This window comes from Martes martes, assembly GCF_963455335.1.
Source record: "Martes martes genome assembly, chromosome: 7".
NCBI classification, from domain to species: domain Eukaryota; kingdom Metazoa; phylum Chordata; class Mammalia; order Carnivora; family Mustelidae; genus Martes; species Martes martes.
The window spans coordinates 52,706,917-52,730,920 of NC_137894.1; the positions used below are offsets into that span (position 1 = coordinate 52,706,917).

Below are 24,004 nucleotides of genomic sequence, written 5' to 3' on the forward strand. Positions count from 1 at the left end.
ATACACATGTGTTTTTCTTTTGCTTTTCTATTTTCTTAATTTTTAAAAAAATATTTAATTTAGTTTAGTCCAGTTTATTCCTTTTTAATTTTTATTTTCTAATATTCATATAGAGTTAAACTTCAAGGTAACCCCCTTTCTCCAAGCAATGCTACCCCTATAGGTGAACCAATTTTTAATCCCCTTTTTCTTAGGAAAGTTGAGTCCTTTAACAAAGATATCAAGATACATCCAGGAAGAATCAAAATAACCTTCCTCGCCCACACCGAGAATCTATAACCATGCTCCCATCTTTTTCTTCTGCCAGTGTCTCTGTGTATTTATGTTTGTCCGGATAGTATATAAATCTTATACTTGGGGTTCTTCTTGATGAGGCTCCTCCTTTTTTTTGCTTATATATATATATATTTTCTCTCGTCATATACTTTTATCAGTCTTTTTGTTTGTCTGTTTTTGTTTGTATACGTCATAAACCTTACCCTGGGGCCCATTTGGGCTGAACCTTCACTTTTATCTTCCCTTTTTTTCCTGTCTCTCTCTCTCCCTCTTTTTTCTTTTTCTTTTCTTTTTTCTCTCATTTGGGTGGGGAATCCTGAGTGCTCAGAAGCGTTCCAGGGTGCACCTTGACTGCACCACGGTCAATACATCCAGCTACATCTGTCCAGTCATCTCTCACCAAAATGACTAGGAGGAGGAATCCCCAACAGAAGAAATATACAGAGGATGGGCCTTCTGCAACAGAGCTAACGGCTATCAACATAGACAATATGTCAGAAAGAGAATTCAGGCTAACAATTATCCAGGCAATAGCTAGGTTGGAGAAAGCCATGGATGACCAAACAGAATTGATTAGGGCAGAATTGAAAGCGACCAGAGAGGAGGTTCATAATGTTAGGGCAGAGCTGAAGGCCACCAGGGATGAGGTTCACAATGCTCTCAATGAGTTCCAATCTAATCTAAATTCTCTAAAAGCTAGGGTAACTGAGACAGAAGATAGAATTAGTGATCTGGAGGACAAACAAATAGAGAGAAAGGATCAGGAGGAAGCCTGGAACAAACAGCTTAGAAGCCACGAAAACAGAATCAGGGAAATAAATGATGCCATGAAACGTTCCAACGTCAGAATTATTGGAATCCCTGAAGGGGAGGAGAAAGAAAGAAGTCTAGAAGATATAGTGGAACAAGTTTTTCATGAAAATTTTCCCAATCTTGCGAATGGAACAAGTGTTCATGTACTAGAAGTAGAAAGGTCCCCCCCCAAGATTATAAATTCAAAAAAAACATCCAGGCACCTCATAGTAAAATTGAGGAATCATAATTGTAGATACAATCTCTTGAAAGCCGCTAGGACAAAGAAGCTCCTTACATACAGAGGAAAGCCCATCAGAATAACGTCAGACCTGTCCACAGAGACCTGGCAAGCCAGAAAGGGCTGGCAAGATATATTCAGGGCACTAAATGAGAAGAACATGCAGCCAAGAATACTTTATCCAGCAAGACTGACATTCAAAATGGATGGAGAGATAAAGAGTTTCCAAGACCGGCAAGACTTGAAAGACTATGCAACCACCAAGCCGACACTGCAGGAAATATTAAGGGGGGGTTCTATAAAAGAGGAAAAATCCTAAGAATAGCATTGAACAGAAATATAGAGACAATCGACAGAAAGAAAGACTTCAAAGATAACACAATGTCAATAAAAACGTATCTCTCAATAATCACTCTCAATGTGAATGGCCTAAATGCACCCATAAAACGACACAGGGTTGCAGATTGGATAAAACGACAGGACCCATTCATATGTTGTCTACAAGAGACCCATTTTGAACCTAAAGATACACCCAGACTGAAAGTGAAGGGATGGAGAAGCATCTTTCACGCCAATGGGCCTCAAAAGAAGGCCGGGGTAGCGATTCTCATATCAGATAAATTAGATTTTAAACTAAAGACGGTAGTCAGGGATACAGAAGGACACTACATCATTCTTAAAGGGACTATCCACCAAGATGATCTAACAATTGTAAATATCTATGCCCCCAATATGGGAGCAGCCAATTACATAAGAAAACTATTAATCAAGATAAAGAGTCATATTGATATGAATACATTAATAGTAGGAGATCTTAACACACCTCTCTCAGAAATAGACAGATCATCGAAGCAGAAAATCAATAAAGAAATAAGTGCATTGAATGATACATTGGACCAGATGGACCTCATAGATATATACAGAACATTCCACCCTAAAACAACAGAATACTCATTCTTCTCAAGTGCACATGGAACCTTCTCCAGAATAGACCACATACTGGGTCACAAATCAGGGCTCAACCGATACCAAAAGACTGAGATTATTCCCTGCATATTCTCAGATCACAATGCTTTGAAACTGGAGCTCAATCACAAGGAAAAGTTCAGAAGGAACTCAAATACCTGGAAGCTAAAGACCACCTTGCTTAAGAATGCTTGGATCAACCAGGAGATCAAAGAAGAACTTAAACAATTTATGGAAACCAATGAGAACGAAGACACTTCACTCCAAAACCTATGGGATACAGCAAAGGCGGTCCTAAGGGGGAAATTCATAGCCATCCAAGCCTCCCTCAAAAAAATTGAAAAATCCAGAATACACCAGCTGTCTCTACACCTTTAGAACTGGAGAATCAACAACAAATCAAACCAACTCCACACGTAAGAAGGGAAATAATCAAGATTAGAGCAGAGATCAACGAGGTAGAAACCAGAGATACAGTAGAACGTATCAACGAAACTAGAAGCTGGTTTTTTGAAAGAATCAATAAGATCGATAAACCATTGGCCACACTAATCCAAAAGAAAAGAGAGAAAGCCCAAATTAATAAAATTAAGAATGAAAAGGGAGAGATCACAACTAACACCAAGGAAGTAGAAACAATCATCAGAAGCTATTATCAACAGTTATATGCCAATAAGCTAAGCAACCTAGATGAAATGGATGCATTCCTGGAAAACTATAAACTCCCAAAATTGAACCAGGAAGAAATTGACAACCTGAATAGACCGATATCTAGTAACGAGATTGAAGCAGTGATCAAAAACCTCCCAAAAAACAAGAGCCCAGGACCTGACGGATTCCCTGGGGAATTCTATCAAACTTTCAAAGAAGAAATAATACCTATTCTCCTGAAGCTGTTTCAAAAAATTGAAGCAGAAGGAAAACTTCCAGACTCTTTTTATGAAGCCAGCATTACCCTGATCCCCAAACCAGGCAAAGACCCTACCAAAAAGGAGAATTTCAGACCGATATCACTGATGAATATGGATGCTAAGATTCTCAACAAGATCCTAGCAAACAGGATCCAACAGCACATTAAAAAGATTATCCACCATGACCAGGTAGGATTCATCCCTGGGTTACAAGGATGGTTCAACATTCGCAAATCAATCAATGTGATAGAACAAATCAATAAGAGAAGAGAGAAGAACCACATGATCCTCTCCATTGATGCAGAAAAAGCTTTTGACAAAATCCAGCATCCGTTCCTGATTAAAACGCTTCAAAGTATAGGGATAGAGGGAACATTCCTGAACTTCATCAAATCTATCTATGAAAAACCCACAGCAAATATCATCCTCAATGGGAAAAAGCTTGCAGCCTTCCCATTGAGATCAGGAACACGACAAGGATGCCCACTCTCACCACTCTTGTTCAACATAGTATTAGAAGTCCTAGCAACAGCAATCAGACAACAAAGAGAAATAAAAGGTATCCAGATTGGCAAGGAAGAAGTCAAACTCTCTCTCTTCGCAGATGACATGATTCTTTATATGGAAAACCCGAAAGACTCCACCTCCAAACTACTAGAACTCATACAGCAATTCAGTAATGTAGCAGGATACAAAGTCAATGTCCAGAAATCAGTGGCTTTCTTATACACTAACAATGAAAATACAGAAAGGCAAATTAGAGAATCGATTCCATTTACTATAGCACCAAAAACCATAAGATACCTCGGAATAAACCTAACCAAAGAGGTTAAAGATCTGTACTCGAGGAACTACAGAACACTCCTAAAAGAAATTGAAGAAGACACAAAAAGATGGAAGACCATTCCATGCTCTTGGATCGGAAGAATAAACATCGTTAAAATGTCTATACTGCCCAGAGCAATCTATACTTTTAATGCCATTCCAATCAAAATTCCACCAGTATTTTTCAAAGAGCTGGAGCAAATAATACTAAAATTTGTATGGAATCAGAAGAGACCCCGAATTGCTAAGGAAATGTTGAAAAAAAAAAATAAAACTGGTGGCATCACGTTACCTGATTTCAAGCTTTACTACAAAGCTGTGATCACCAAGACAGCATGGTACTGGCATAAAAACAGACACATGGACCAGTGGAACAGAGTAGAGAGCCCAGATATGGACCCTCAACTCTATGGTCAAATAATCTTTGACAAAACAGGAAAAAATATCCAGTGGAAAAAAGACAGTCTCTTCAATAAATGGTGCTGGGAAAACTGGACAGCTATATGTAGAAGAATGAAACTTGACCATTCTCTTACACCGTACACAAAGATAAACTCGAAATGGATAAAAGACCTCAACGTGAGACAGGAATCCATCAGAATCCTCGAGGAGAACATAGGGAGTAACCTCTTTGATATCAGCCACAGCAACTTCTTTCAAGATATGTCTCCAAAGGCGAAGGAAACAAAAGCAAAGATGAACTTCTGGGACTTCATCAAGATAAAAAGCTTCTGCACAGCAAAAGAAACAGTCATCAAAACAAAGAGGCAACCCACGGAATGGGAGAAGATATTTGCAAATGAAAGTACAGATAAAAGGTTGATATCCAGGATCTATAAAGAACTCCTCAAACTCAACACACACAAAACAGATAATCATATTAAAAAATGGGCAGAAGATATGAACAGACACTTCTCCAATGAAGACATACAAATGGCTACCAGACACATGAAAAAATGTTCATCATCACTAGCCATCAGGGAGATTCAAATCAAAACCACATTGAGATACCACCTTACACCAGTTAGAATGGCCAAAATTAGCAAGACAGGAAACAACGTGTGTTGGAGAGGATGTGGAGAAAGGGGAACCCTCTTACACTGTTGGTGGGAATGCAAACTGGTGCAGCCACTTTGGAGAACAGTGTGGAGATTCCTCAGGAAATTAAAAATAGAGCTTCCCTATGACCCTGCAATTGCACTGCTGGGTATTTACCCCAAAGATACAGATGTAGTGAAAAGAAGGGCCATCTGTACCCCAATGTTTATAGCAGCAATGGCCACGGTCGCCAAACTGTGGAAAGAACCAAGATGCCCTTCAACGGATGAATGGATAAGGAAGATGTGGTCCATATACACTATGGAGTATTATGCCTCCATCAGAAAGGACGAATACCCAACTTTTGTAGCAACATGGACAGGACTGGAAGAGATTATGCTGAGTGAAATAAGTCAAACAGAGAAAGTCAAGTATCATATGGTTTCACTTATTGGTGGAGCATATCAAATAATATAGAGGACAAGGGTAGATGGAGAGGAGAAGGGAGTTGAGGGAAATTGGAAGGGGAGGTGAACCATGAGAGACTATGGACTCTGAAAAACAACCTGAGGGTTTTGAAGGGGCGGGGTGGGAGGGTGGGGGAACCAGGTGGTGGGTATTAGGGAGGGCACAGATTGCATGGAGCACTGGGTGTGGTGAAAAAACAATGAATACTGTTACGCTGAAAATAAATAAAAAATTAAAAAAAAAAAAAAAAAAAGGTTGATATCCAGGATCTATAAAGAACTCCTCAAACTCAACACACACAAAACAGATAATCATATTAAAAAATGGGCAGAAGATATGAACAGACACTTCTCCAAGGAAGACATACAAATGGCTACCAGACACATGAAAAAATGTTCATCATCACTAGCCATCAGGGAGATTCAAATCAAAACCACATTGAGATACCACCTTACACCAGTTAGAATGGCCAAAATTAGCAAGACAGGAAACAACGTGTGTTGGAGAGGATGTGGAGAAAGGGGAACCCTCTTACACTGTTGGTGGGAATGCAAACTGGTGCAGCCACTTTGGAGAACAGTGTGGAGATTCCTCAGGAAATTAAAAATAGATCTTCCCTATGACCCTGCAATTGCACTGCTGGGTATTTACCCCAAAGATACAGATGTAGTGAAAAGAAGGGCCATCTGTACCCCAATGTTTATAGCAGCAATGGCCACGGTCGCCAAACTGTGGAAAGAACCAAGATGCCCTTCAACGGATGAATGGATAAGGAAGATGTGTTCCATATACACTATGGAGTATTATGCCTCCATCAGAAAGGACGAATACCCAACTTTTGTAGCAACATGGACAGGACTGGAAGAGATTATGCTGAGTGAAATAAGTCAAACAGAGAAAGACAAGTATCATATGGTTTCACTTATTGGTGGAGCATAACAAATAATATAGAGGACAAGGGTAGATGGAGAGGAGAAGGGAGTTGAGGGAAATTGGAAGGGGAGGTGAACCATGAGAGACTATGGACTCTGAAAAACAACCTGAGGGTTTTGAAGGGGCGGGGTGGGAGGGTGGGGGAACCAGGTGGTGGGTATTAGGGAGGGCACAGATTGCATGGAGCACTGGGTGTGGTGAAAAAACAATGAATACTGTTACGCTGAAAATAAATAAAAAATTAAAAAAAAATAATAATAATAATCTGATTAAAATGAGCAAAGTGCCTTAATAGATATTTCTCCAAAGACATTAAAATGGCCAACAGGTATAGGAAAAATGCTCAAAATCACTAACCATCCAGGAAATGCAAATTAAAACCACAGCAAGATATTATCTCACACCTACTAGGACAACTATTACCAAAAAGTCAAAAGATAACAAGTGTTGGCAAGAATGTGGAAAGAGAAGGAGCCCTTGGACACTGTTGGTAGGAAGATAATACAGTATAATCCCTAGAAAAATAATATGGAGATCCCTCAAAAATTAAAAATAGAACTATCATATGATCTAGCAAATCCCACTCCTGTTTATATATCCAAATGAAATAAAAATCACTATCTCAAAAAGATATCCACAATTCCGTGTCTACTATAACACAGAAAGACAAGTATTCCATGATCTCACTTATATACAGAATCGAAAAAAATAAGAGTACCAGAGAATAGAATGGTTATTACTAGGGGCCGGGAGGTGTGGTGAAAGGGAGATATTGGTTAGAGTATAAGCTTTCAGTTGTTAAATGAATAAGTTCCTTAGATGTAATGTACACCATGGTGACTATTGTTAATAGTAATGTATATTTGAAATTTCCTAAGAGTAGATTTCAGGTGTTCTCACATAAAAAGGAGGGGAGGAGGCATTAACTATGTGAGGTGATGAATATGTTAATTACTGATTGGGCAGTAATCATTTCACAATGTATACATAGATCAAACCATTACATTGTACAACTTAATGTGTGTGATTTTTATTTGTCATCATACCTTAATAAAGATGGGGAAAAACAAATAAAAATAAATCCCTGTCCACTAACTGTTAAAATATAGACATGTTTTATTTGATACTTACTAATGTGATGCAGAAACCACCTCAAAATAACCTCATACTAGATAACTAAGAAAAGAAGCTTTGTGTATACCAGAAAGAGCTGTACTTAAGTTTAGTGTTCATTTTTTTTTTCTTTACGTTCTTGTTCAAGTACTTTGGAGGAGCCCAATGGTATTGAATTAGTAAGCAGTTTATCATTTGTTAAGTCATTTCCAGCCTTTAATAGAACAGTCTTATTAAAATTGCCTCATCCTCTGCCTGGACTACTGCAAAGTGTCTGGTTCTATAAGAATGAAGTAACCCCAGGAGGTGTGCACTCAGGCTTCAATTTTCTCCTCAGATAACATGACTCTGTTGTGGACTATCTCCAAGGAGTAGATGGTACAGTGCCCTCCCCTCATGCATAATTTTATATGAGTATAAGGGAGTTATAAAGTTATTTTATTATATAAATTACCTCTGAATCTCAGTCCCTTTGAATAGTAAATAGATCGATATTTTTGAATGATAGATTTAAAAGACAGGACACAATAACATATTTTATTGAATCAATGCATGTTTTATATTTATTTTGTGTTATTAAGTAGAGAGAAAAAAATATGTTCAGATTTTAGAAGGACAGGTAAGAGACACCCACCAACTTGGACACGTGGTGATTAAGAGCAGGGATACTGGAGTAGAAGTTGTGTGGTTTGTTGGGTTTTTTTTTTTTAATTTTATTTATTTATTTGACAGACAGAGATCACAGGTAGGCAGAGAGGCAGGCAGAGAGAGAGGAAGGGAAGCAGGCTCCCTACTGAGCAGAGAGCCTGATGCGGGGCTCAATCCCAAGACCCTGGGATCATGACCCGAGCCAAAGGCAGAGGCTTTAACCCACTGAGCCACCCAGGTGCCCCAAGTTGTGTGGTTTTGCAACCAAACTCTACCACTTACCACCCTTTTGTCCCTGGGCAAGTTAGTATATCTTTCTGTGCCTCAGTTAAATCATCTATAAAATAAGAATGATAATATTACCTACCTCATTGCTGTGAGCATTAGATGAATTAATGTATGTTAACTTCTTAAGAGAGTACCTGCCACATAAATGCTCAATAAATGTTGGTGATAGCGGAGGTGGTGATAGTTGGACAAAATGATGAATGGGCTTTAAAAAGCCAGTAAGAATCCTTTTGGAGGACAGAGGAGCTATGACAATTTCAACTAAGTTTGTAAATGACACAGTTAAGAGCAACCAAAATGATGATAAATCTGTACTGAATTTTATTTGGAGTGATTGCACATCTAAGTTTCCATTTATCAAATAGAAAATCAAAGAAACACATAATATTTTTAGGTACTCTATGAGGTCATGAGGAGAAAAAGAAGTATAAACAAAACTTATCAAGAGGGGGAAAGGAACAATTTCATACATATAACAATTATCAGCCAAAGGCTAATTGTGCCAAAAAGAAATATCTCTTACTTGGTTAAGCTAAGGTCTTAACATGTAATTATCCTAATAAATATATATTTTACAAATAAAGAAGTCCAAAATAACATCAGAAGAAAAATGAAGATAGAAGAATGAAATAACTTCCTGAATAAAGTCTGAAACTAATGTAACACTGTATGTTAACTAACTGGAATTAAAATAAAAACTATTAAAAAAAATAGGTAAACTGAAAATAAAAGAAGTCTGAAAACTGTCGGTGGTTTAAGAAGATAGATTCAGGGGCACCTGGGTGGCTCAGTGATTAAGCATCTGCCATTGGCTCAGGACATGATCCCAGGGTCCTGGAATCTAGCCCCATGGCAGACTCCCTGCTCAGTGGGGAGCCTGCTTCTCTGCCCCTCCCCACTGCTCATGCTCACTTTCTTTCTCTTTCTTGGATAAATAAGTAACATCTTTAAAAACAAAGATAGATTCATCACAAAGATCTACCAAAAATTGCTAACTAACAGGAATATGAGTATATATGTGGTATTTTAAAAGAATCTTTAAAATAAGTAGGCATTAATATAATTTTATCATAGTTATTAATTTCTAAATCAACACTTTAGTTCATTTAAAGATCAGAAAGATTTGTCTCTAGCCTATATTATCTTTGGGTCCCAAAAGTCCTAAAGTGCCTGAGCTGTTCAGTCTTAGAAACCATGACCCACTAACAGAAACAGATAAAGGAATGCAGTAATAGTCACTCATGAGATTCTTGAAGCTTACATAAGATAACTTCCAATCCTTGGTACCAATAAGAAAGGTTATGGTAAACACCCTTTAGAGTGTTCGTGAGAGTGAAAAAGCAATACAGAGGAGGGAATACTGTTTAATTGTTAATTTTTAGTAATTGATATAAATAAAAGCCATGAATGAGACCATGGGTGAGTGATGAGGTAATCATACAGTTGTAAAATAATGAGAAACTTCTTGTTAGCCTGCAAATAAAGAACTTGGAAACAACAAATAATCATACAAAACTGACGCCAATGAAGAGAGTCATGACGTCAGTTGTGCTACTTCTGTTATCATCAAGGTCAAAAATAGCAGGCCAGAGGAATTGTTTATTAATGAAAAGCTCAAGAATCCAAATTAATAAGTGAGCCTAGATTTTTTTTAAATCTAAATTGAAGAGAAAAGAGTTCACTATGTGAGGTATTAGATGTGTTAATTATCTTGATCTTGGTAATAACTCACAGTGTATGTGTATATCATATCATTGTACACTTTAAATGTATACAATTATATTTGACAATTATTCCTCAATAAATTTGGGGGGAGAAAGTGTGGAGATCTGATTTTCACCTTGAATCTATCACTTAACATCTCTGTGCCTATTATATCCATAAAATAAATAAGTTGGAACAAATGATCTCAAATTCTAGTTCTAAAATTCCACAATTCCACTATATAATGAACAGTTTTCTAGGTAACCAAAGAAATGGGTTAGTAGGAAACAAACAGATACCTTCGAGGAAAAAAAAAAAGTAAAACCAATTGGCATTATGGCAGTTTGATAGTTTAAGTAAAGGATGTTAGCCAATTCAAAGCAGGGAAAGTATAACAGTGAAAAAGAATAATGTGCTAAATTTCCAGCACGAAATTGTTGAACACATTCTCTGTTTGGCACCGTTTGAGGGGAAAGACAATTGGAAATAGTGGATTAAGGTGGTGATAACTTTGGTTTGACATATTTTCCTCAGTAATTACAGAGGGATGAACAGGAAGCATTTCTTAATTTACCGCCCCTAAAATCAAGATAAAAAGTACTCACTACACAGAGTTTTCATAAATATTAAATAAAATAATGTACATAAAACATCCACCACAGGGTCTGAAACACAGAAGTCCCAAAATTAGCTCCCTTTATCATTTGTTAGCGTACTAGAAATACAGGGCAATGTATTTAGGTAAATGCCTAAATGTAACCTAGTACATGAAATTAATAGAGATCTAAAACTTCAATCACTTTATTTTTTCTGTTGTTATTGAGTGTAGAGATCATTTTTTTTAAGTATTTACTACATCTTCCTGTAACTCACAAGCTGATGACAGAGTTTCTTCATTGCTGCCTTCATCTCCTTGTTCCTGAATGTGTAGATGACCGGATTCAGAAAAGGGGTGAGAACTGCATCAAAGATAGCAAGAAATTTATCCAAGTGTGATGAGGGGAAGGGCCAGGTGTAGAAGAAGATTAATGGTCCAAAGAATAAAACCACCACAGTGACATGAGCTGACAAAGTAGAGAGGGCCTTGGATAACCCACCTGAAGAGTGTTTCCAAACTGTGGCCAGAATGATGATGTAAGAAATAATCAATATAAAGAAGGAACCCACAGAGATGAGTCCACTATTGGCTGTGACCATGAACTCCAGTCTATTGGTCTCCGTGCAAGCAAGTTTAATGAGTTGAGGAAGGTCACAATAAAAGCTGTCCAGTACATTAGGACCACAGAAGGGCAAGTCTACAACAAAAGCCAATTGGGCCACTGAGTGGATAAGGCCAAGGACCCAGGCTGCAGCCAGAATCAAAATGCACATTCGTGGGCTCATGATGGTCAGGTAGTGGAGAGGCTTACAAATGGCAACATATCTGTCAAAGGCCATGGCAATGAGCAGCACCATTTCTGTGCCCCCAATAGCATGAATAAAGAAGATCTGAGATATACAACCTCCAAAAGAGATGGCTTTGCGTTTTCTGAAAAGGTCATAAATCATTCTGGGAGCTGCAATAGAGCAAACTCCCACATCAAGAAAGGAGAGGTTGGCCAGCAGGAAGTACATAGGAGAGTGCAAGGTAGAGTCAGTGCTCACAGAGAACACAATGAGGAGATTTCCCATTAGGCTTGCCATGTAGAACACAGAGGAAAAGAGAAATAGGAGAAGCTGGACCTCCCATGAATTGGAGAGTCCCAGGAACACAAACTCAGATACCACAGACCCGTTGGCTCCATCCATTAGCTCTGCAAGCAGAGGTGACACAAATTTTACCTGCAAGAAAGAGTAAAAAGAAAATCAACTTCATGGGAGTCACTGACTGCATGAGTTTCAGATCATAAAGAAAAAACATTACCTTACTTCACAAAGTCCAAACACATCTAATATAACCCCTACACTGTAATTGCAGAAAATAAGCAGTAACTCATTGCTAAAAAGCGCTATTTCTAACTCCCTAGTCTCCTTAAAATTCCCTCAGTTTTGATAAGAGAAGATTAAGCAAAATCTGCTAAATCAAAAGAGTTGTAAGAGGCAGATCAGGAATGCCCTGGAATAACATGAGAGAACAAAGAAGAAATGGAAATGAGCTCACTGATTTTTTCCCTCAGAGTTTGTTACTCCTGCTCATGGAGTTCCCGAAAACTCAGGCAATTTATGATGATCTTTGTTTTCCTTACCCTTTTGATTGCCTTCTACATGCAATGCTATCAATCTCATTAATGTTCTCTTGTGTTTAGCCCCATGCTTTTGCATTTTATCAAATCACATTCACCTTTTCCTCCTCAAGAAAAAAGATAATGTAGAAATTCTGAAGCTATTGAGCTATTGTAGCACAGCTCAGGGAGTGGAAGTGATCACGGAGCTTGAACTATGAGAACATACAATGAAATTCTAACAAGCCAGAAGAGAGATTTTCCCTGAAGAATCTAAACATGTTGAGCTAATGTGATATAGAAAAAAAAATTATGTGATTTGTATTTGTAGAACATTGCCCATATCATGTTTACTTTTCATGGTTCATGGAATGGCAAAAAGAACACAGCATTTGGAATTAGAAAAGCTGTGATAAGATCCTAGCCTTAACTCTAAGGGAACTTAAGTTCTTTTTCCCACCCCTTCTACAACTTGACTCACTTTTTTTTAATGTGACGTCATTCACGATATAGTACATCATTAGTTTTTGATGTAGTATTCCATGATTCATTGTTAAACTCAGTTTCATCATTTGTAAAATAAAGGGGCTGAGGTGAGTGATGCTAAGTAATCTAACATTTCAATGATTTTATAACACAGTGCCACTTCAGAATGTAATGAAGCCCATCATAATGATGGTATTTTCTGCATCGGACTGCTACCATATTCACTATCTTTTCCCTATCTGCAGTTAGTTCTAAGTCCCATATTCCGGAGAAATCCCTCTCCTCGTATCTCCCTCTTCTCTAATTCCTCTTGCATTACTTACATGACTCAATTAGCATATTATTATAAATTTGCTATATCATTCATTTTGCCCTTTATCATAATCATTGGTAATCAATCAACAAACATTTGCTAGATGCCTACTAAGCACAATGCATTGTTACAGTACATTGCAGACTTACTGAACTGTTAAAATATCCACTACCCTTTAAGAGAGGAAAAAATGAAACAAGACAGATCCAGAGAGGGAGACAATCCATAAGAGACTCTTAATCTCAGGAAACAAATTGAGGGTTGCTGGAGTGAAGGGGGGGAGGGATATGGTGGCTGGGTGATGAACACTGGGGAGGGTATGTGCTATGGTGAGCACTGTGAATTGTGTAAGACCGATGAATCACAGACCTGTAACCCTGAAACAAATAATACATTATATGTTAATTTAAAATTTTTTAATTAATAAAATAAAATATCCACTATCCTTAAGGCTTTTACATTTTAGCTCATACACAAAAATATAAATAATAAAAAAGTACTATATAATAAATGTCAAATAAGTAGTATGATCATAGAATTTGTGAAGCAAAAAAGATACCGAGAATGTTAGAGTGATCAGAGCTTTCTTAGAAAGAAATCAAGTCCTAGGGACATCTGGGTGGCTCAGTAGGTTAAGCATCTGATTTCAGCTCAGGTCATGATCCCAGGGTCCTGGGATCCAGCTGGCATTGGGCTCCCCGCTCAGTGGGGAGCCTGTTTCTCCCTTTCCCTCTGCCCTTTCCCCTGCTCATCCTTTCTCTCTCTCTCTCTCCCTCAGTCTCTAATAAATAAAATCATTTTTTAAAATAAGGATTGTAAAGGTGATAAGTTTTCTTTTTTAAAAAAGATTTTATTTATTTATTTGACAGAGAGAGATAGCGAGAAAGGGAACACAGGCATCGAGGGAGCTGGAGAGGGAGAAGCAGGCTCCAGGGATCATGACCTGAGCGGAAGGCAGACGCTTAACAACTGAGCCACCCAGATGCCCCTCAAATAAATAAATAAAATCTTTAAAAAAAAAATCGAAACCTACACCATGCTTTAAGATATGGATATAATTTACTTAGATAGCTTCATATGTGGGCTTAAAGAATTTATATAATACATAATATAATTAAGAAATATAAGCAGGAGACACCTAGGTGGTTTAGTCTGTTGAGCGTCCAACTCTTGGTTTCAGCTGGGGTCATGATCTCAGGGTCATGGGATTGAGCCCTGCATCAAGTTCCATGCTTGGTGGGGAGGCTGTTTGAGAGTCTCCCTCTTCCCCTGCTCCTCCACCTGCTCGCTCTCTCTCTCTCTCTCTCAAACAAATAAATCAAACTTTTTTTTAAAAAGGAAATATAATCAGGATTATATATATAATCAAGAAGTATCTCCCAAACTGGAGCAATGTTTGATGAACTATTTATGAATGTAATGATAACAATCAAAATCAAAGCAAAAACAGGGACTACCATGTGTAATACACCATAATAACTTCTTTAAATGCATAATGTTGTTTGATATTTATAAAAACCATAAAGTTGGTATTATCAGCTTTCTTTGCAATGAAGGAAATCTAAACCAAGAGGAAACCAACAAATTAGAACAATTAAGTGACAGAACTGAAATTGATTCCCTCATCTGCCTCAACCAGTATATAGAGAATACTTCTCTTTTCTCATGATTTTCTGATGTGTGACACACCTTAGTCCCTTTCTGGATGTCCCATGTTCTTCAGTCAGCATCTTAGCCAGATCTAAATGAGAGAGAATGAAGCATTGTCCTCAACTGTTCAAAAGCATTTGGGCTTCTTAGCTACTTCAAACACATCTATAATTTTTCCATGCTATTTAAATAACCATGGTAGGAGAAGGCAAATCTATATAATACCTGCATCTCGGAGCAGTGTGGTTGAGTTCCAGGCCCATTCTGTCTTGATCCATATGTACTCCTTTTAGCTTCCCATAGAAGAGACCCAGATCTCACCAATCTGATTAATAGAGAAAACAAAGATGCTCTGTCTCCATATCAAGAAATGAAAAAAGCCCAGGATTAAACCAAGTCATATTTTATTCCCTCTTAAAATATGGCCTCATAACCATTTGAAATCTTTTTTTGGTTCTCAGACTTAGATACCAATGGAGGAAAAAAAGGTAATTTCTATTTCTGACTACATGTCTTTTTTCTTCTCATTTGTATTCGTTCTTGCTCATTAAGCTCAACTGAAGCTGCTTCTATTGTACAAAATAACATATTATTGATCTCTGTATAAAACAATCTTGTCACCAGAAAAAATCTATTCAATGCTGATCTTTGGGGACTTAAACATTGTACACCAGTATCCCTTGGATATTTCTATATTTGTCACCCACCTGCTCATTTGAAAACCTAACATGTGACTGTTTCCAAAGAGTTAAACATATTTAACATTCCCTGGTTAAAACTAACATTACTTCATCCACAGATAACTATAAAAATGTTATTATTTTAAGTGATATGGCTAATTGGCACACAGGAGAATACTGACCATATGACACTGCAGAGATTTGGGATCACCAGTATGAGTTCATTTATTCAAGGGAATTTTCATTCAGAATCCTGGCAGATCAACAGAGGAGACTATTAATGAGTTACCAAAGAGAGGACAAAGTGACCCCCAAAATTTAAGAAAACACAATTTTCTTTACTTAATTTGAAATATTTATTTTGTAAGTAAGGCTAAAGAAGGATTCCCAAGGAACATGTGAATATACACTGTCTTATATTTATGTTAAACTCAACTCTGCCAAAGAACCATGGCAGTTAAAAAGGGAAACTTCAGAGAAATTCCCAGGTTAGTGTGCGTGTGTGTGTGTGTGTGTGTGTGTGTGTGTTATTTATTCGTAAATCTGCTCTGCTCTACAATGAAAAGCTACCACATCCATAGTATGGAAATGTTCAGCTGCATATTCTACTATATGATCTACAACTTCACATTAAAAATATTACTTTTAAGTCAGAAACAACCATATTGTGTTTAGAACTGGTTATGAATTAGGAATCAGAAGAGAGATCAATTCTATTCAAATCTGGCCAGTAACTCACCCTATATCTTCAGATAACTCACTTCATATCTTTATAGTGTCATTTCCTCAACTGTAAAATGAGCAAGCTCTAGAAAATGATTTCTACAGTCCCCTGCAGTTCCAAAACTTATGTCGTATGCAACTGTAGTATTTTCATTGATTAAGGGAAAAGAGAAAGAGAGTACAAAAAAAGGAGGTAAATATCAAAGGAAAAGTATCAGATACAAGGTTTTTTGTATCTGACTTAAAAATTTAAGAGAGAAAATAAGTACAAATCAATCCTGCAATTTTTTACTACTTATGATAGAAGTAGAAGTGCAAATTATAAGAAATAGTATATCTGTTCAGTATTAAGGAGAGAGAAGAAAAAAAAATCTTCTTGTATTACCCAGCCCTATAATAACCTGACTAACTCCAATGCCTTATAGAGGTAAAGAGGAATAAAAGCTTTACACAAACGAAGAAAAAAGAATTATCTGATGAGGAAAAAAAAATCCTACCAAATGAAACACAGTTCCATATGCTCACTGACATGAAACTCCTACAAAGCAAATTAAAAAATTTTAATAAAAAAGAGTATAATATTACCACAGACAAACTTTATGCTTTCTAAGCTATAAAATACTAAATAAGTGTAAGGTAACTTTTAAAAGAAAAAAAATTAAAATTAAAGAAATTAGAAATAAAAAGAGCCAGTGCAAGATCTACACAGTTAAAAAAGAGAAAATAAACTTGAAAACAAATGGCAGGGAACAGACTCCAGAAAAATATTGCCACAGAGCAGATGAAAATTAGGACCAAATATTTTACCACGAATTTTTTAACTTACAGGATTGATTAACTTTATTTTTTAAAAGGATACATAATTAGTAATTTAAAATCTCAAAAAGACATGACAAAATAACAGAAAGACATTAAATTTAAAAGGCATATCTCAAGAAAGAAAGAGTAGAAAAGATTATTTTTTACAGATAGGTAAAATTGTAAAGAGACCAAGGGAAAGCAGATACTGCTGAAAACACAGTAAGGAGAGATAAAGATAAGACAAGAACCCAATGAAATGGAAATGCACTAAGAGATTAAAAAGTGAGGAAGAAGATACAGATATGAAAGATTCAATATGCACATAATTGGGGTCCCAAAGAAAATACAAATGAAACAGAACACATCTTTAAGGCTACCATTTTAAAGCAAGGGCAAAAATTAACTATTGGGATTTCATCAAGATCAAAAGCTTTTGCACAGCAAAGGAAACAGTTAACAAAACCAAAAGACAACTCACAGAATGGGAAAAGATATTTGCAAACGACATATCAGATAAAGGGCTAGTATCCAAAATCTATAAAGAGCTTAGCAAACTCAATACCCAAAGAACAAATAATCCAGTCAAGAAATGGGAAGAGGACATGAACAGACATTTCCGCAAAGAAGACGTCCAGGTGGCCAACAGACACATGAAAAAATGCTCCACATCACTCGGCACCAGGGAAATACAAATCAAAACCACAATGAGATACCACCTCACACCAGTCAGAATGGCTAAAATTAACAAGTCAAGAAATGACAGATGCTGGCGAGGATGTGGAGAGAGGGGAACCCTCCTACACTGCTGGTGGGAATGCAAGCTGGTGCAACCACTCTGGAAAACAGTGTGGAGGTTCCTCAAAAAACTGAAAATAGAGCTACCCTACGACCCAGCAATTGCACTACTGGGTATATATCCTAAAGATACAAACGTGGTGCTCCGAAGGGGCACGTGCACCCGAGTGTTTATAGCAGCAATGTCCACAATAGCCAAACTGTGGAAAGAGCCTAGATGTCCATCAACAGATGAATGGATAAAGAAGAGTGGTATATATACACAATGGAATACTATGCAGCCATCAAAAGACATGAAATCTTGCCATTTGCGACGACGTGGATGGAACTAGAGGGTATCATGCTTAGCGAAATAAGTCAATTGGAGAAAGACAACTATCATATGATCTCTTTGATATGAGGAAGTGGAGATGCAAGGCGGGGGGGGGAGGTAGGAAAAGAAAAAATGAAAAGATGGGATTGGGAGGGAGACAAACCATAAAAGACTCAATCTCAAAAAACAGACTGAGGGTTGCTGGGGGGAGGGGGGACGGGAGAGGGTGGTGGGGAAATGGACATTGGGGAGGGTATGTGCTATGATGAGTTCTGTGAAATGTGTAAACCTGGCGATTCACAGACCTGTACCCCTGGGGATAAAAATACATTATATGTTTATTAAAATAAAAAATTTAAAAAAAAAAAAGGCTACCATTTTAAAAGCTTTGCAGAGTGCTGCCTGGGTGGCTCAGTCAGTTAAGCTTCCTACTCTCAGAGGTCTGTGATCAATCCCCATGTCAGGCACCATGCTTAACAGGGAGTCTGCTGGAAATTCTCTCTTCCTTTCCCTCTGCCCCCTCCTTTCCTTCTCCTTTTCTCTTTCTCTCTTAAATAAATAAATAAATAAATAAAATCTTTTTTTTTCACTTTGCAGAAATAAAAGAAGACTTGACTTTTCAGATTGAAAGTGCATCCTATCCAAAATAAAAAACAAGGAAATAAACAAAAAGCCTGGCACAAAATGTTCAACACAAGATATCACTGAAAAAATTATTTGGACATCTAGCCAAAAATAATTTAAATTGCTTACTAATTAAACCAGCCATAGCATCATTCAACATCAGAAAAACATCAGGAAGGAAGGAAGGAAAGAAAGAAAGGCAGGGAGAGTGAGGGAGGGTGAAAGGAGGTGGGGGGGTAGAGAAAGAAGGAAGGAAGGGAGAGAGAAAGAAAGAGAGAGAGAGAGAGGGAGGAAGGAAGGAAAAAGAAAGAGGGAGGGAAGGAAGGAAACACTGAAAGAATCCTTACAAAGACCTCAAGTAAAGAAGAATTTCATGGGCACCTGGGTGGCTTGGTGGGTTAAGTCGCTGCCTTCAGCTCAGGTCATGATCTCGGGGTCCTGGGATCGCGTCCCGTCATCGGGCTCTCTGCTCAGCAGGGAGCCTGCTTCCCTCTCTCTCTCTCTCTGCCTGACTCTCTGTCTACTTGTGATCTCTCTCTGTCAAATAAATAAATAAAATCTTAAAAAAAAAAAAAAAGAAGAAGAAGAAGAAGAATTTCATAAACAGTCACCCTGGTTTTCAGTTATAAAGGTAAGAGGAAAGTATTTTTGAATAGGAAAAATGTAAAACAAAAATTATTGAAAAAATATTAGAAGGCAAATTTTCAGTGAACCAGAATAAACACTGAATTTATTTCATTATAGAACTAAAGCTAAAATTCAAAGTAGGGACAATTATTACCAGCAGGATGTGAATATTACTAACTTGACATCTAGAAATGGTACAAATAAAAGGTGGAAAAGTAAAGGAAAGAATAAGTACTATCGGATGCCTGGGTGGCTCAGTGGGTTAAAGCCTCTGTCTTCGGCTCAGGTCATGATCCCAGAGTCCTGAGATCGAGTCCCGCATCGGGCTCTCTGCTCAGCAGGGAGCCTGTTCCTCCCTCTGTCTCTCTGCCTGCCTGCCTACTTGATATCTCTCTCTATCAAATAAATAAATAAAATCTTTAAAAAAAAAAGGGGGGGCGCCTGGGTGGCTCAGGAGGTTAAGCCTCTGCCTTCAGCTCAGGTCATGATTTCAGGGTCCTGGGGTCGAGCCCCGCATCGGGCTCTCTGCTCAGCAGGGAGCCTGCTTCTCCCTCTCTCTGCCTACTTGTGATTTCTGTCAAATAAATAAATAAAATCTTTAAAAAAAAAAGAAGAAGAAGAAGTACTATCAGTAGCATAATTCCCTCATCTTTCATAATTGAGGATCAAAATACATTATTTTAAATTATTACTTTAGTAATGGATATTAGGTATCTTTAATAATGCAAAAATAAATACAAAAAAGTAAAATAACATAAGTTAGATGTGAAAATGAGGGAGGAGTAGAAATGATCAAATATATTAATTTCATCAGACACTAGAATAAAATCATCATGCTTCACTTATCAAAAGAAAATGCGAATGTAAAACAAAGGAAATAGTTACATTATTTGCCCATAGATATCTATTCCTGTTTTATACTTACTTTGGATTATACCTATTATCATTATAATGTAAAATTCAAAATGAATATACAACTTGATTTCATTTATATATGGAAGTTAGGAAACAAAGCAAATAATCAAAAGGGAAAAAAGAGAGAGGGGGGCAAACGAAGAAACAGACTGGTAATTACAGAGAATAAACTGATGGTTACCAAATGAGGAGTGGGCAGGAATGGGTTAAATGGGTGATAGAGATTAAGGAGGACTCTTGTTGTGATGAGCATTTGGTGTTGTATGGAAGTGTTGAATCACTAAGTTGTACTCCTGAAACTATTATTAAACTATATGTTAACTAAAATTTAAATAAAGTTTTTTTAAAAAGATATGTGTTGGTAAACTTATGTGTAGAAGCATATTTAAAGAGCCATATGCTTAACTCATTGCAACTACACTACATACAAAACTTCTTTCAACTAACATCTTCTTTTAAAAGATTTATTTATTTAGGGGCGCCTGGGTGGCTCAGTGGGTTAAAGCCTCTGCCTTCGGCTCAGGTCATGATCCCAGGGTCCTGGGATCGAGCCCCGCATCGGGCTCTCTGCTCAGCGGGGAGCCTGCTTCCTCCCCTCTCTCTGCCTGCCTCTCTGCCTACTTGTGATCTATGTCTGTCAAATAAAGAAATAAAATCTTAAAAAAATATATATATATATATAAAAAAGATTTATTTATTTATTTACTTATTGGAGAGAGAGAGACAGAGATTGTGACAGAAGGCAGGAGCAGAGAGCAGAGGAAGAAGCAGACTACCCACCTAGCAGGGAACCCAATACAGGACTCTGTCAGGGTACTCCAGGATCATGACCTGAGCCAAAGGCAGTTGCTTAACCAACTGGGCCACCCAGACATCCTTAACTAACATCTTCTCTCATTAAGATATGTATCAGTAAACTTATTAAAAAGTATACACACACACACACACACACACACACATTAGGAATAAATGAGTATCTGTGGGCCAAATAACTCTGGGTTTCTTTTGTTTAACAGATCAAGTGAACAAAAAATATGTAAGGATATAAAAGATTTAATGTATATAAATAATAAGGCAAATCTAAGTAACATCATATCCTGAAACTTAAAACTTAACTTATTCCACAAACCTGGGTGATCCAGTTGGTTAAGCATCTGCCTTCAGCTGGGGTGGTGATCCCACAGTCCTGGGATTGAGTCCCACATCACGCTCCCTGCTCCATGGGGAGTCTGCTTCTCCCTCTACCCCTTCCCTCCCTTTTATTCATATATATTTTTTAAATTTTTTTGAGATAGAGAGCATGATATGTACATATGTACATATCATGCTCTCTATCTCAAATAAATAAAAATCTTTAAAAAAAAAAACAACTTATTCCTTCATTTCAAGTACCCATGGAAACCATATATGTGATGATATATTATATCCCAATAAATTTCATACTCTAATAACAATCTAAGAAAATTTGAATTTAAGAATAAAGCCAGACTCATGAACAACCAGTGGATCAAAGAGAAAATCAAAAGGAAAATGAAAACATAGCTTAACACAAATGAAAATAGAAACACAACATCCCAGAATTTATGGAATGCAACAAAAGCAGTTCTATGACAGAAATTTACATTACTACCTTAAGGGGAAAAAAGTCTCAAAAAAGTAACTTAACTCTGCACCTCAAGGAGCTAGAAAAGGAACAAGCAAAGCCAAAATATGCAAAAGGAAGGAAATAGAAAAGATTGGAGCAGAAATAAAATGAAATAAAGACCAGGAAAAAAGTAGGAAAGATGAATGAAATTAAGAGCTTTTTTTTTTTTTTTTTTTTGAGCAAATAAAATTAACAAAACTTTCTCATGGCTAAGAAAGAAAGAAAGGAAAAAAAAAGAAAAGAAAGACCATTCAGATAAATAAAATCATAAATGAAAGAGGAAACATTACAACTGATTCCACAAAAATTCAAAGGATCTTAACACTACTGTGAAAAATTAATTATATGTCAACAAATTGGATAACCTAAGAGAAATGGATAAAATCCTACAAATGTATAGCTTACCAAGACTGAACCATGTAGAAACAAACAAAAAAAAATCTGAACAGATTAATTTTGAGTAAGGAGATTGCATTAGTCATCAAAACCCTCCCACGGGGTGCCTGGGTGGCTCAGTGTGTTGAAACCTCTGTCTTTGGCTTGGATCATCATCCCAGCATCCTGGGATTGAGCCCCACATCGGGCTCTCTGCTTGGCGGGGAGCCTGCTTCCCCCACTCTCTCTGCCTGTCTTTCTGCCTACCTGCCTACTTATAATCTCTGTCTGTCAAATAAATAAATAAAACCTTAAAAAAAAAAAAAACTCCCGCAAAGAAAAGTCCAGGACCTGATGGCTTTACTGGTGAATTCTTTTTTTTTTTTATAAAGTTTTTTTTTTTTTTTTAAGATTTTATGTACTTATTTGACAGACAGAGATCACAAGTAGGCAGAGAGGCAGGCAGAGGGAGAGGAGGAAGCAGGCTTCCCGGTGAGCAGAGAGCCCGATGCAGGGCTCGATCCCAGGACCCTGAGATCATGACCTGAACTGAAGGCAGAGGCTTAACCCACTGAATTACCCAGGTGCCCCTTTACTGGTGAATTCTATCATTTTCAGAATCAACGTCAATCCTTAAACTCTCCCCCCAAAAAATTGAAGATGAAGGAACACTTCCAAACTCATTTTATATGCTCAGCATGAAAGTCAAAAGGAGAAAAATCGATCTTTATATTTATTCATTTTATTGTTCTTTCTTCTATCCTGATGTTCTGATATCCTTGTTTTATCTTTGCCTCTTGAACAACTTTTTAAACTATCCTTTTAAAGTGGCTGTTGTAACAAATTATCCTAGATTTCCTTCTGAGAAGAACATTATTTTTACTTAATTCTTTGTTTTCAGCTTTACTGAGATATAATTAAGATACAACAAACTCTTCTCATTTAATGTATATAAGTCAATGTTATTGTAGTATATTTATAGAGCTGTGCAACCATCACCATAATCTAATTTTTGAATTTTTTACTATCCCCAAAAGAAACCTTATAACCAGTATCAGTCAATCTTTATTCCCTTTACCCCAACCCCTAATAACCATTAACAAATTTTCCATTTTTATAGATTTGCCTATTTTGGAAATTTCATAAAATTCAACTATAAAATATGTAGTCTTTCAAATAATAATAATAGTGCCCAAAAAATTAACTAAAACCTGAAAAAATTAATCCTTCATGACATAACAAACAAAATGGAAAAAAATACAGAGATGCCTTTGTGAAAATGAGAAAACTCGAAAATGAGTCATGTATGGGTACCTGGGTGGCTTAGTCAGTGAAGGATCCAACTCTTGATTTCAGCTCAGGTCATGATTGCAGGGTCGTGAGGTTGAGCCTTAGGTGGGGATCCATGCTCAGCAGAGTCTGCAGGAGATTCTCTCTCTCTCTCTCTCTCTGTCCCTCCTCCCCACTCTCTCTTTCTCACTCTAAAATAAATGAATAAATCTAAAAAAAGGGGGGGAGGGGCTATGTATTTGATGACATTAGAGATATAATATGTGTTTTATTAAAGAAAATGATTTTTTTAGATATTTGTAATTGCAAAAGATTGGGGAAAATGTTCATCAGTAAAGGAGTACCTAGGGGAGGAGGTGGGGA

General features: G+C 37.1%; 1 protein-coding gene across 2 annotated transcripts in view; it reads right to left on the reverse strand.

Moving 5' to 3' along the window:
• Positions 1 to 11,991, reverse strand: part of LOC308346813 (olfactory receptor 4F15) — a gene marked incomplete at both ends in the record, with an annotated part of 31,963 nt that extends 19,972 nt beyond the window's left edge. Inside the window, one exon of one of the 2 annotated variants that reach the window (XM_080809859.1) lies at positions 11,659 to 11,991. In XM_080809859.1, coding sequence (XP_080665985.1) covers positions 11,659 to 11,991 — 333 coding nt within the window. The remainder of the gene's footprint in view (positions 1 to 11,658) is intronic. The other variant, XM_080809860.1, reaches the window with a different exon arrangement.
• Positions 11,992 to 24,004: the final 12,013 nt, after the last annotated feature.